Here is a 14,553-nt window from a genome sequence, read left to right as displayed (position 1 = left end):
GTGGAGTCCATGCCTTTTTTTTGCGGCATTAGTGTGACCTACACAATATTATGCAGGCGGTCATAATGTTGCTAATCGGTGTATATGTATGTGTGTAGTCGACCATTAACTCCTCTGTGTACCAAAGTATTTTAGAATCAAATGTGCAACCGTCTGTTTACGGCTAAAGCTTGGCCGAAATTGGGTCATGCTGCAGGATAATGACCCCAAGCACACCAGCAAATCTACAACAGAATGGCTGAAAAAGAGAAAAATCTTAATTTTCAGAAAACAGAGAATAACAGAAAACTATTACTTCAAGTTGTTGCTACTAAAAACCTGGTTTTACAAGCTACTGAATCTTAAGGTGTACTTAGATTTTTTTTTTTTATTTTTTTTTTTTTATATACACATTGCTTTTCCATTTTGGCTTTATATCATAGCTCTTTGGGACCTCAGCAGCAGTGTAGTATACAGAAGTATAGCAATACAGTGCTTTACCGCCCTTACATAGGCAGCGCCGAGACATACCCCAATAACAAGACGAGACTCGTGTTGAGGTAAAACAGGAACTAACTTTATTGAGGAAGCAATCTTCACCAGCCTCCAAGAGCTTTTCAATAAGGGGGTGGTGAGATACAACCAGCATGCATCACACCATATGTAAAACAATATGCAGATCACATGCAAATTAGTTATAACAGCACTCAAAAAGCACGTGATCACAATCCTGCCATCAGAACCAATACTACTAGTCAGACATGCAGGAGGAATGGTGAAACTGGGATCTAGAGAGCTCCAGCTCTCTCACTGTTGTCGCCCTGTACCCCTAATCAGGAACCAGATATTGCACTGTAATTAGTGTCCACTGTCGCCTGCTGGAAGTATGTAATGCACTCCGGGGGTCCACCGTCTATCATGGGAAATACCCCCTCCAGCTGCCGCCCAAATCACGGAGGCTTCCATGACATAAACCATGCCACATGTAATATGTCATGCTGTTTTATCTGAGGTTTAGGGCTGCAACTAACGATTATTTTAATAATCGATTAGTTGGCCGATTTTTTTATTTTTTCGATTAATCGGATAAAAAAATACATTATTTTAAATTGAAGAAAAATTGCAATAAAAAACGTACAATTTACACTTTCATCTCTTTATTGCAATGGCCTCTCTCTATTCACCGTCTTATTTTACTGACATAATAATAAAAGCTACAAGAATCTAAACACAGTGTTTCTCAAACTAGGTTTTAATACAAAGTTATTAGTAAATTAATTCATATGTTAACTATTTTTCATATTTGATAAAAACTGAGAAAAAAGCCTTGTTTAAATTTTTTTTATTTACCAAACTGCCCCCAGTTATGCACATCTGACCCCCAGCTTGCCACTCTGCCCCCATATATGCCTTATACCTCTTATATGCCAGATTCCACTGTGCCCCCTGATATGCCTTATACTCCTTATATGCCAGTGATATGCAACTGAGCCCCCTGATATGCCTAATATCGATATGCCTTATACCCCCTATATGCCCTGAAATTCATAATGCCCCCCATACTCCGCTATAACTCACCCGTACACCACTCTGGCTCCTCCCCCTCCCATACACCACTCTGGCTCCTCCCCCTCCCATACACCACTCTGGCTCCTCCCCTCTCATACTCCACTCTGCCTCCTCCCCCTCACTTTGGCTCCTCCCGTCCCATGCATCACTTTGGCTCCTCCCGTCCCATGCATCACTTTAGCTCCTCCCCTCCCATGCATCACTTTGCCTCCTCCCTCTCCCATACTCCACTCTGCCTCCTCCCCCTCCCATACTCCACTCCGCCTCCTCCCCTCCCATACATCACTTTGGCTCCTCCCCCTCCCATACACCACTCCGGCTCCTCCCATACTCCACTCTGCCTCTTCCCCCTCCCATACATCACTTTGCCTCCTCCCCCTCCCATACTCCACTCTGCCTCCTCCCCCCTCCCATACTTCACTCTGCCTCCTCCCCCCTCCCATACTCCACTCTGCCTCCTGTGAACCTCCGTTGCTGACAAGACACCAGGGAGCCGGGTAGAGAGGCAGTGGCGTATGGGAGGGGGAGGAGCCAGAGTGGTGTATGGGAGGGTGGCTCCCATACACCCCTCTGACTCCTCCCCCCTCCCATACATCACTCTGCCTCTCTACCCGGCTCCGTTACTGACAGGCACTTTCACTGCAGCTTCATAGAAGCCTCAGTGTAAGTGAAGGGCAGTAACGGAGTCTGTCTGTGCGATGCAGACCCCCACCGGCTGACAGAGAGGATGATTCTCTGTCAGCCGGTGGGGGTCTGCATCGCACAGACAGACTCCGTTACTCACCTTCACTTACACTGAGGCTTCTATGAAGCTGCAGGGAAAGTGCCTGTCAGTAATGGAGCCGGGTAGAGAGGCAGAGCAGTGTATGGGAGGGGGGAGGAGGCAGATGGGAGGGGGGAGAGAGACGGAAGTGAGAGACCGGCCGACAGTGAGGGGAATCCAGGTCCCCTGCAGCGTTGCGGGGGATCTGGATTCTAGTGTTATAATCCGATCTCTGTTTGAGGTCGGATTATATAAGGAGAGGAGTTTTTCAGAGCATTTGCTCTGAAAAAAACCTCTTTTTATAATCGATAATCTATTCGATTAATCGATAATGAAAATCGTTGACAAAGATTTTCATTATCGATTATCGATTTTATCGATTAGTTGTGTCAGTCCTACTGAGGTTTTTACCTTATTTTAGACCTACTCAACCGGCTTCTAGAATTCTCCAACTGTGATTCTTAGAGATTTTTTGGCTACTCGAACCATTCTATTCACAGTGTGGTAAGACAATATAGACACATTTCCTCCTCCAGGTTGAGTTAAATTATTTTCAGTTGACTGAAACTTTGTTGCCCTGATGGTGGAAATTATTTGCAATTCTTTTGCTATTTTCTTGTAGCCGCTTCCCATTTAGTGAAGCTCAACAACCTTTTGCCTCACATCTTCCTTGGTCTTATCCGATGTGATGAATGACTACGGGAATTTTGCCTATGTGTTATCTAATATTTATACTCCTGTTATATTACTCCAAATATATTTCTCATATGAATTCACAGGGGTGTCAATTGTTAATTTTAAAAAAAAAAATCTTTTTTTGAAAAACCTGTGTTGATTGCAATTTTTTTATATTCCAGAAAGTAGAGTATTCTTGAAAAGGGTTAAATAGTAAATACAATCACATCATTCTTTGCTCATATTTACCAAGGGTGCCAATATTTGTGGAGGGGGCTAGTACAAGCATTTGAAATTTAATTCTAAAGGTAATTGGGAGCCAGTGCAGGATTTTGCAGAGTGGGGAAAGAGGACAGCAGCATGGAAGGAAGATACATTTAGCAGCAGCAACCTTTTATGATAGACTCCAGAGGAGAGAGTCAAGACGGTGGAATGCCAACCAGAAGAGTGTTGCAATATTCAAGATGGGAACTAAGTGAATGAACCAGCTTTTTGTGGATTCTTGGGGAAGGAATGGGCTTTTGTGAGTGATGTTTTTTAGGTGTTAGCAGCAGGATCTTGCGAGAGACTGAATGGGAGGGATGAAGGAGAGGTTTTAACCAAGGATGACCCCCAAGGCATCGGGACTGGTTAGTGGGAGATATAGTCGTGTTGTTAAGGGTGATAGAGAATTTAGGTACTGGGGTTGAGATGGCAGAAGGGAAAAGATGAGTTCAGTTTTAGAAAAAATAAGTTTCAAGTAGCATTTTGACATCCATGAAGAAATATAAGACAATCAGTTGTTAATACAGGACATGGGAGATCAGGAAAAGACAGGTAGACTTGGGTATCATCTCCATATTGATGATACTGGAAGCCAAATTAGTTGATTAGTTTGCCAAGAGATAAGGTATAAAGAGAGAACAGCAGAGTGCCAATGACTGATCCTTGGGAGACGCCAACCAAAAGTGGAAGAGGTGATGTCTTGCAAGAGAAGGTAACAGAGAAGGAACATGACATGAGGAGATCAAGGAGAGAGCTGTATCTTGAATGCCTGTAGAAGAAAGTGGGTCAAGAAGAAGGCGCTGATCAACAGTATCAAAAGCAGCAGAGAGATCAAAGATATTAGAATGGAGAAGTGACCAATGACTTGCTCTCTGCCAAAGCAAAAGACTTTTGTTAGAGCTGTTTCAGTAAAGTGAAGTGGTTTGAAACAAGACTGTAGAGGTCAAGGAGGTAAGTAGAGGAGAGGAAGCTAGTAAGGAGATTGTACACAATTTGTTCAAGGTAAGGCGCTAGTCAGACAAATGGTGTCTAAGGAAGGATTTTTTTACATGGATATGATTATCGCATGGCTGAAGGTTGCTGGTACAGTTCCAGATAGAGAAAGATTAAATAGGTGGGTAAGTGAATGGACCAAGGGATGGAGAATAGAAACTTTGTGAAATGGGATGTTTGGCGAGAGGAAGAAAGAGGAGTGGCAAGCTCTACTTCAGTTGTAGGGGAAAAGGCAATTAGTATGGAATGACCAGGGCGAGTAATGGTGGCTGGTGTAGTGGGTGGTTTCAAAGAAGAGCTATTGTCTAATAGTTTCGGTTTTGTCTTTGAAATGGGTAGCAAGATCTTGGGCGATGAGAGGTTTGTGGTGTGGGTATGGGGGGACAGAGAAGGGAGCTGAAGGTAGAAAAAAGGCATCATGTGTTGTAAGAAAGGGAGGATATGAGAGCAGAGAAGTAGTTGTTTAGCGAGAGGGCAGTGTTGTAGTGAGTAAAGTCTTTACTGGATTTTCTGAAGTAGCATTCAGTAGTGTGGCAGCATTTCTGGAAAAAAGCGTGTGACTTTGTATGCCCTGGTTGGCGGTTCAGTTGTCGGGAGTAACATACAGTAACGGGCTATGTTGTCGAGAGATGAGGCAAGTGTATTTTTTTTTAACAAAAAAAGAAAGGTAATTTTTTTTAACAAAAAATCGCCATATTTTATCACTTTTTTTTTTATAGTAAATTAGATGATATAAAAATGATGGTATCTAAAGAAAGCCCTGTTCATCCTGAAAAAAAGCAATATATAATATGCAATACAGCAACACTGAAAAATGTTAAGAGCCATTGTCCCAAAATGTACTACAAGAAAGAAAGTCTTGTCATTAAGGGGTTAAAGGAGCATTGGTTAGACGAAATGGACGGTCCAGAAAAAGGAAACTATCAATGGTTGCAACCAGATTTCTGAGTCAGGTTGAGAAAACCATTAGTGACTGCAAAAGATCTGCATCAAGACATTTTGTCAGCAGTCACTGAGGTTTCAGTGAGCACAGTAAGGCACATGCTAAATGCAGAAGGTTACCATGCAAGAATTCCAAATGCATACACCACTACTGACCCAAAAGCACAAGAAACATTAACTCAAATATAGGGCTGCAACAATTTTTTTCATAATCTATCAGTTGGCCGATTTTAAGTTTTCGATTAATCGTATAAAAAAAAAAATAGGCAAATTTTGTTTTTTATTTAAAATAATTTAATGAACAAACTGGATGTTAAAAACAAACTGCAGAATAAAAAAAACGTAATTTAAATTAACATGTTATTGTACACGACGCTTATCTCTTTATCACAATGACATTTCTCTAATTGCCTTATTTCGTTGACATAATAAAAGCCATATGTTAAAGGTACAAGAACCCAAACACTTTATACACATTTCTCAAACTAGGTTTTAATTCCTAAATTTGTTTTACTAGGAAATATTGATTTACATGTATACTATTTTTTAATATTTAGTAAAAACTGAGAAAAATGCATTTGTTCTTTTGCTTGCCACTCTGCCCTCAAGATATGCCTTATACCTCCCTGGTGTCTAGTGGGGGCAGCCGGCCAACCGGCTGCCGGAGAGGAGGAGAGCCAGTGAACGTCTGTGCAATGCGTGCAGATAATCTCCACTGCTGCTGGCACTTCTGCTGGAGCTTCGATGATGGAGTGCTGGAGTGACATGCCCTTCCGATGCTCCATCATAAAAGCCCCAGCAGAAGTGCCAGCAGCAGTGGAGGTTGCCTAGGCGCATCGCGCAGACGTTCACCGGCTGCCAGAGAGGAGGATCCAGATTCGCTGCAGCACTGCAGGGCATCTGAAAAAATCTTTTCATGTATTCGATAAAATCAATTCAGCTAATCGATAATGAAAATCTATTTTATCGATTAGTTGTTCCAGCCCTACTCAAATATGCTCAACAGCATATAAAGACGCCACGGAAGCTTTGGCATTCTCTTCTGGGGAGTAATGAAACAAAACGAACTTTTCGGCCCAATGGACCAGCGGTATGTCTAGAGGAAAGAATTAAACATATACTGAAAAGTATATGTCTATGGGTGGCCTGTGATGCTATGGAGCTGCTTTGCATCCTCTGGCATTGGAAACCTGCAAACCTGAGGGTGTATATCTGTGGCAGGTGAAAAGCCCCCCCTCATTAAGCTCAGGGTCGTGCTATCTAATCGAATGTGTCTGCGGTAAATGATGTGTGGTGGAAATTTATAGTGAATTTAGATTGAGCAAACTCAAACATATCAATGCTGTTCCCTGTGTCACTAGGAATATACTCATTTTCATCATCCACAACATAAAGGTAGACCCTCTTGTCTCATCTTTATGGCAGTTTAAGAAGTAATTGTCCTCTAGGAAAGTGGCATTAATAGGAAATTACAGATAGAATGTTTTATATATTAGATTACAGACCTGCTTGAACAAGGGCTTCTCTTTTACTTGGGCTTATTTTGATTTATTATATTGATATTTTGTAGTCCTAGACTGAAGTACAGGCAGAGCATAGGTGAAGTTTGGCTTTAAGAGATGATCACTTTAATGTAGCCTTACAGAAGTTGATTTAAGGAAGCAATCTCAAATACGATATGCAGATCTCACTGATCAAGGCTTTGAGATATATATACTATAATTCCTGTCCCTTGTTTAGGAGCTGTAGTTAGTGACTGGTTTGGATATAGTTAATGCTAAAGTAGGCGTTTTAGTATATTAGTCTTCTGTGATTTTCTTTTTAAATCAATTGTCTTACGGTATTATCTAAAGCCCAGTGGTAGAGGTTATGGTTTTGGGATTCAATATAATGGAGAGCTTTGTTTCTTCTCCTTCCAAAGATAGGTTTAACTTTTATAGCCTTGGAAGCTTTCTCCACTATGGAGATTTAGACTGGTTATTATGTTTATCACTTCTAATGGTTACAAGAGCCCTAGGAAGGTTATTTTATGATGGAAAGTTATGTTGCCTCAGACTGGCGGGGGGGGGGGGGGGTTCTAGTCCTGTGCATCAGTCAGGATTGGAGAGTTTACAAATTACCTGTTTTAAACTCTGTCAATATTTAACTAAAGTCTTTATGTTGAAAGATATATGTTGATAAAGGAAGGTCATCTGTCCGGTGTCCCAAAGATTAGGTTTGAAAGTAGGAACCCGGCAACAGATCTTGAGGGTTTTCTGTTCCTGGTGCCTTGGTCAAGGACTGCTTTAGAGGCAGCTCCAATAGACATTCTCCAGGTGACAGCAACTAGCATGTTCACAGGTTCAAGATTAGCTCTCAATTTCTGAATCCAATACATTCACGTGAAGCCCAGAAAGTTGCCTGTTACTCCAAACTGGTACTTCAATCTACTCCTGAAACTCTGCAAGGAGGGTTGGATGAATGCAGTGCTTGTCTCTAAAGGATGCAGTTCTGGTGATATTTAAGGATAAGATGGTTTTTAAGATGGGTACAGTGTCAATGTGTGCTATATTTTGCTGACATCCAAAGAATATTCAAGTCTTCATATGCTAGATATCTGTATCAGATTACGCGGACACTGGACTATCACACCTGTATGAGCCATGGGTGTTAATATTAAGTATCCACCCACTTTGATTCTATTCCAGCCTATTCCAGTCTTGTGGGAAGGCTTTCGACAAGGTCCTTATGTGGGACCTTACAAAAACATCTATGCAACCCTGGCATTTTCTATCCTACACTTTTAATCATGGTGTTGCTAAATTTGGGTGTTGAGTTTTTCATTGAACGATATTCCCACTAAAAAAAAGTAATTACAAAAAAAATACAATTCTATATTTGTATAATTATGAGAAATTATTTCTTGCAGGATCTGCTCTTTTGGTGCACCCTGTAACAGAGGCCAACAGTCGTGGAGTACATATTTATTTGCCAGGGGCTGGAGAGGTTAGTAGTAGGGCTGCAACTAACGATTATTTTAATAATCGATTAATCGGCCGATTATTTTTTCGATTAATCGATTAATCGGATAAAAAAAACAATATGCAAATTTTTCGTTTATTTAAAAGAATTTAATGAACTGGATGTTAAAAAACAACTTAAAATTTACATTAACATTCTTATTTTGTTATGATGTAATAAAAAACAATATTTTCAAAGTACAAGAACCCAAACACAATATTTATGAAACAAAATAACCCCAAACATTCTGAAAAGAGGTGGACTATTACTGTTCAAGAAACTTTGCCCCAGCACTTTGCACTTTGCACCCAGCACTTTGCACCCAGCACTTTGCACCCAGCCCTGGCACTTTGCACCCAGCACTTTGCACCCAGCACTTTGCCCCAGCCCTGGCACTTTGCATCCAGCACTTTGCACCCAGCATTCAGCACTTTGCACCAGCACTTTGCACTTTGCACCCAGCCCTGGCACTTTGCACCCAGCACTTTGCACCCAGCCCTGGCACTTTGCACCCAGCACTGGCACTTTGCACCCAGCACTTTGCACTGTGCCCCTGCACCCAGTCTCTAACTCTGCCCTGCACCCAGCCCTGCCCCCACATTCTGCCCTGCCCCCACACTCACACTCTGCCCTGCACCCACTCTGCCCTGCACCCACACTCACACCCTGCCCTGCATCCCCACCCCCACTCTGCCCTGCACCCAGTCTCCCACTCTGCTCTGCACCCACACTCACACCCTGCATCCCCACCCCCACTCTGCCCTGCACCCAGTCTCCTGCCCTGCACCCCCCACCCCCACTCTGCCCTGCACCCCCACCCCCACTCTGCCCTGCACCCCCACCCCCACTCTGCCCTGCACCCACACTCACGAACCGCTCTGTGCGAATGGAGCCACTCGCACAGAGCGAACCGCTCTGTGCGAATGGAGCCACTCGCACAGAGCGAACCGCTCTGTGCGAATGGAGCCACTCGCACAGAGCGAACCGCTCTGTGCGAGTGGCTCCATTCGCACAGAGCGATTCGCTCTGTGCGAGTGGCTCTGTGCGATCCGTGCACATAGACAGAAGAATACTTACCTCCGGAACGCGTCACATCCGTCACGTAGCTTGAAGAAGGCGGAGACTGCAGAGCGTGTAGCAGAAGCGGGGAACGCTCGCGGAGGTAAGTAAAAGGAGCCGAGTGCTCCAACAACGAATTGATCACTCGATTAATCGATAACGGAAATCGTTATCGATGATTTCCGTTATCGATTATTATCGATTTTATCGATTCGTTGTTTCAGCTCTAGTTAGTAGGTTAACCCGTATCAGCACTCTATCAAAAGTAATATTTATCTATGTTATCTAGTAATAAGGTATCTTCATCTAATACTTGTTCCCATCATGCAGGTCTGGTATGATGCACATTCTTACCAGAAATACGAGGCTTCACAATCTTTCTACTTTCCGGTTACAAGCAACTCGGTGTGTATGAATATCTGACTGAAAAAAACCTTCTTTATGGTTTTATATATAATATATAGTATAATCACAAATCTACTACATCTTACTTTTTTTTATTTATTTATTTTTATCTAGAATTTTACAATCCAGTACTTTTCATTTTTTTATCTACTTCTTCAGTATTCGAATGCTACATGTCCTTTTCTTACACATGCTTCTTTCTTGTGTTCCATTATTTCCTTTTATTAAACTTTTGTCCCTTTTATTTTCTTTTATTTCGCTTAATATGCTCATTGTTTTTATAGATTCCAGTTTATCAACGTGGTGGCTCTATAATCCCTCGAAAGAACCGCCTAAGGCGTTCCTCAGACTGTATGCCTGATGACCCCTACACTCTATATGTGGCGCTTAACCTGCAGGTCTGATTTGATATAATGTTCTTTATTTGATCTTTATCTGTTTTTCTGCAGCAAGGGTCCACAAAAAATAAGCCTTTAACGAGACATCCCAATTGTTCCACTAATATTTTGTGCTGATTTCTGGTTCTTTAGGGTGAAGCTTGGGGCCAATTGTACTTGGATGATGGTCATAGCTTCAACTATGAGCAGAATGAGTTCTTGTATCGAGAGGTCAGCTTCCAACATGGAGAACTCAGCTCAAGGTAAGGACCTATGACATGCCTTTTCATTAAAAGGCATGTCAACATCTGGCATACACTGTATGGTGGCGGGCGCCCGTTTTAGAAGAGCTTAGAAGCCAATCCCCAGGACGCGCTGTAACTGCTCTGGAGAGCGGTCACAACCGCCGCTGCGAGTGATTTTGGAAGTTGGAAAAGTTCGCCAGAGGGTCTCCAGGCCCTCTAGAGCAGTGGTTCTCAACCTTCCTAATGCCGCGACCCTTTAATACAGTTCCTCATGTTTTGGTGACCCCCAACCATAAAATTATGTAATGATATATTGGGAAATATGTGTTTTCCGATGGTCTTGGGCTACCCCAAAGGGGTCGCGACCCACAGGTTGAGAACCGCTGCTCTAGAGAACTCTGGCTCTGCATTCAACCATGCAAGTCAATGGAGCCCATCTTTCTAATCACAATGTGATTAGTAAAATATTTAAAAAATAATAATAAAAAAAGTTTATTATGAGCAAGTGCTAAAATTAGTGCTGTATATTCTCAAAAATCTTGACATTTTAAAGAGTTAAAGTAAAATCATTTCAAATACCCAAGGGGTGTTTAATTGAAAAATAAATTAAGGGTTGGGGGTAAATTGGAGTGACCGGGCTCATAGATAGGGCATAGGCACAGGAAAAGAAGCGCTGGTGGTAGAATCTCATGCATAGAAAGGGTTAACCCCCTTCAGTTCTCTACGGATGTACCGGTACGTCCTGTCCTTCTTGCAGCGGTAGGGACACATCCCTGCTGCTACACTGGAGACCAGGCTGTTTGACAGCCTGGACTCCTCCCCTGACAGCAGAAGCCAGCAGCATCGCTGGCTTTCTGCTGCTCTATCTTTTGTAACAGCTTCTGGCACGAACGCTGGAAAACTGTTACATTTTGAAATGCATGATTGCGTCGCTGACCTTCACCCGGAAGGTCATCGGAGGACAGGATATCCCCTGCGGGGTCTGTCCAGACCCTTCTGGGGTATCCGATCACTCCGATGAGGCACAGACACTGATCTCTATGAAAGTCTGCGGGTACTTGCATAAAGATCACAGTGTGATCGGTGCAGGGGGAGCACAAGCAGGAGAGTGAAGAAAAAAAAATACTAAAATACAATAAATAATAATTTAAAAAAAACAATAGTGAGCTAAGTGATGTCATTCTGACACCACTGGCATTAATAACTTGTTCAAGAGGTCCCTAAGAAGACTTCTATTTTTTTTTTTTTTTTTAATATATACCGTATTTGCTGGATTATAAGATGACCCCCCAAACTCTGAATATTAATTTATAAAAAAAAGAAAAAGCCTGAATAAAAGACGACCCTATAGGAAAAAAGTTTTACCAGTAAATGTTAATTCATGTAAACTGTGAACAATTTTTTTTCATAAAAGCTATGATTGAGAGAAATATTGTTTTTCTTTTTTTTTTTTTTTTTTTTTTTAACCTGCCCCCCCAGTTATGCACATCTGCCCCCCCCCTGGCTTGCCACTCTGCCCCAGAAATGCCTTATACCCCCTATATGCCACTGTGCCCCATGATATGCCTTTTAACCCCTTATGTGCCACTCTGCCTCCAGAATTGTCTTATACCCCTATATGCCACTCTGGCATTTAGGGGGTTAAAAGGCATATTATGGGGCAGAGTGGCATATAGGGAGGACGCAGACAACCCCCGCTGCTAGCCGCACCTCCTCCCGGTTGCAGCGGAAGTTGTGTACGCGAATCGCGTAGAGCTCTACACGCTGCCCAGTGCTTAGTCCGGGCAGCGTGTAGAGCTCTGCGCGGTTCGCGAAGAGCTCTACACGCTGCCCGGACTAAGCACCAAGGACTCAGCATCGCTGCCGGGGATCTGGATCTTAGTCTCATAGTCAGACCTAGTTGAGGTCTGATTATAAGACGACCCCAATTATAAGACGAGGGGTATTTTTCAGAACTTTTGCTCTGGAAAAAACCTTGTCTTATAATCGAGCAAATACGGTATATATAAAGAAAACCCTTACATCCCATTGCCCTAACACATCATCTAGCCAGTATAACCCTCCTGCCCCCGTTCACAAACCCAATAAGCCATAAGCATAAAAATTCTACAAATTCTACACCTTATAGTATGTTCCCTATAAGTGCTGGGAAAGTATGGAAATTCTATATAAACTAGCTATTTCTGAAATCAGGACACCTAAATTGATAAACTTGGAGGGTATTTTCCATATCAATAAAGAGTATTTCTTAACACATGATATATGTGCCCAATTTGAAAAATGTGGGAAACAAATGAAAATATGTATAATACTCCCCCTAATGTTGTACAGCCAAAGTATTCCTCCAACTACTTCAAGAACAAATGTAATCAGAAGAATGGGCGCATGTACATAGGGAGAAAAAAACAAAAATTCAACAATAGTGTAATATGATTGGGAAAAGCAGGCTAGAGATACTACTGATTGCACTTACAAAAGTAGATGGATATCAGGCTCTTCAGGTATTGTAAAAGTTTTTCTTTAATTTCTTGATATCTATAAAAGTAAAAGCAGCAATGGTGCAGTATATTCCAACTTTATACACTTAAAATACTAAATCCACTTACAAGACATGGTGGCATAACTGGAGAGTTATGCAAACAAGCCCAGTACTAGTAAGGAAGTATAAAGGCGATATAACGTCTTCTGGAAAAGTAGTCCTTTCAAATAAAGTTTCTCAACATGTTTCGCCAGTTTGTCCCGGCTTCTTCAGGAGAATATAATAATTCCATCACTACTTAATTTTGTGAGGATTCAGAGGGAAAATTTATATAAAAATGAGGTTTTTCTAATTTTCGCTAGTTTTTACTACATTTCTCATCCTAAATTTTCAGCTAATCATCTAACTATGGTATCAAACGAAAGCCCTCTCTCTCCTTGAAAAATCAATATATAGTTTACATGGGTACAGAAAAGGAGAATAATCGCTGAACTGACATACCGCAAAAATGGCAAAATTTCTCTGGGACTTGAGGTACCAAAAACCCCTGGGACTGAAGGGGTTAAAATAACAAAACAGATGACTAATACACTGCATGAAAACACTATGAAGAAACTAGAAATACAAAACTAACTATTTTTGAAAACTTACCTATACTAGTATTATTTTGAACTGAATACATTTTCTGAAACCTAAATGCCCCCCTTGGAGAAGAGAGCCGAGTGTGTTAACTTGTACCTTAAAGTCAAGGATTCTTATATGCTGATATAAGCCATTTCCTCTTTTTTGTGTGTTTATCTGGTTAACTAAAGCTCAGATTCTTGAAAAACCTGCCAGACTCCTCTTACAATTTGAGGTTTGGTTTTCTAGTACATAAATCTGTTTTCAATTAGTTTTCATCCATCGTTTTTTCTTTCCTCAAAATTATTCCGTGTACTCAGAACTTAATGTAGTCTGTTAGACACATGGGCGCCGTATCAAACGGCCTTTGGTCAGTGGCGTCGGCACCCCCGGTGTGCCCCCCCCAATTGAAACGGCTTTTTTTTTTTTTTTTTTTTTTTTTTTATAGATCCGGAGGGGAGAGAGAGGCGCAGAGCGGTCGCTGAGGAATAAGTTCTCAGCGACCGTTCGGCGCCTCTCACTCTTCTCCGCGACCGCGATGCCTCTGCCTTGGTCGCAGTGCCGGCATTTGAAGCCGAGCGCCGGTATATGATGTCATATCCGGCGCTCAGCAATAAAGCCGCGCACACTGCGGCAGAACCAGGAAGACAGAGACCTCGCGATCCCGCCGCTGGACTTCTACAAGCCCAAGGTAAGTGAACTTCAAAGGGGGGGTAGAAAGTTAGGAGGGTAGAAAGTTAGGAGGGGTTAGAGAGTGAAAAGAGGTAGATAGGAAGTGAGACGAGGTAGATAGGGATAGATTGGGAGGGAGAGAGGGGGTAGTTAGGATAGATTGGGAGGGAGAGGGGATAGATAGGATAGATTGGGAGGGAGAGGGGATAGATAGGATAGATTGGGAGGGAGAGGGGGGTAGATAGGATAGATTGGGAGGGAGAGGGGATAGATAGGGAGGGAGATGGAGATATTAACATATATTGGCAGCAGGGGCTAATATTAATATTTATTGGCAGCAGGGTCTAGTATTTATATTCATATTGGCAGCAGGGTCTAGTATTTATATATATATATCGGCAGAAGGGGCTAATATTAATATATATTGGCTGCAGGGGGTAATTTTATATATATTGGCTGCAGGGACTAATAATATATATTGGCAGTAGGGGCTAATATTAATATATACTG

At 42.1% G+C, this 14,553-nt stretch overlaps 1 protein-coding gene across 2 annotated transcripts in view; it reads left to right on the top strand.

Annotated features, from left to right (window-relative positions):
* Window positions 1–14,553, top strand: part of GANAB (glucosidase II alpha subunit) — a 121,104-nt gene that overhangs the window by 104,134 nt on the left and 2,417 nt on the right. For both annotated transcript variants that reach the window (XM_053448796.1, XM_053448795.1), the window contains 4 exons: window positions 8,094–8,170; window positions 9,575–9,649; window positions 9,934–10,047; window positions 10,180–10,289. In XM_053448796.1, the coding sequence (XP_053304771.1) occupies window positions 8,094–8,170; window positions 9,575–9,649; window positions 9,934–10,047; window positions 10,180–10,289 (376 nt within the window). The remainder of the gene's footprint in view (window positions 1–8,093; window positions 8,171–9,574; window positions 9,650–9,933; window positions 10,048–10,179; window positions 10,290–14,553) is intronic.

Source organism: Spea bombifrons, chromosome 10 (assembly GCF_027358695.1).
Source record: "Spea bombifrons isolate aSpeBom1 chromosome 10, aSpeBom1.2.pri, whole genome shotgun sequence".
NCBI lineage: Eukaryota > Metazoa > Chordata > Amphibia > Anura > Pelobatidae > Spea > Spea bombifrons.
The sequence above is the reverse complement of the archived record's forward strand: the minus strand, read 5'-3'. Positions and strand labels throughout refer to the sequence as shown.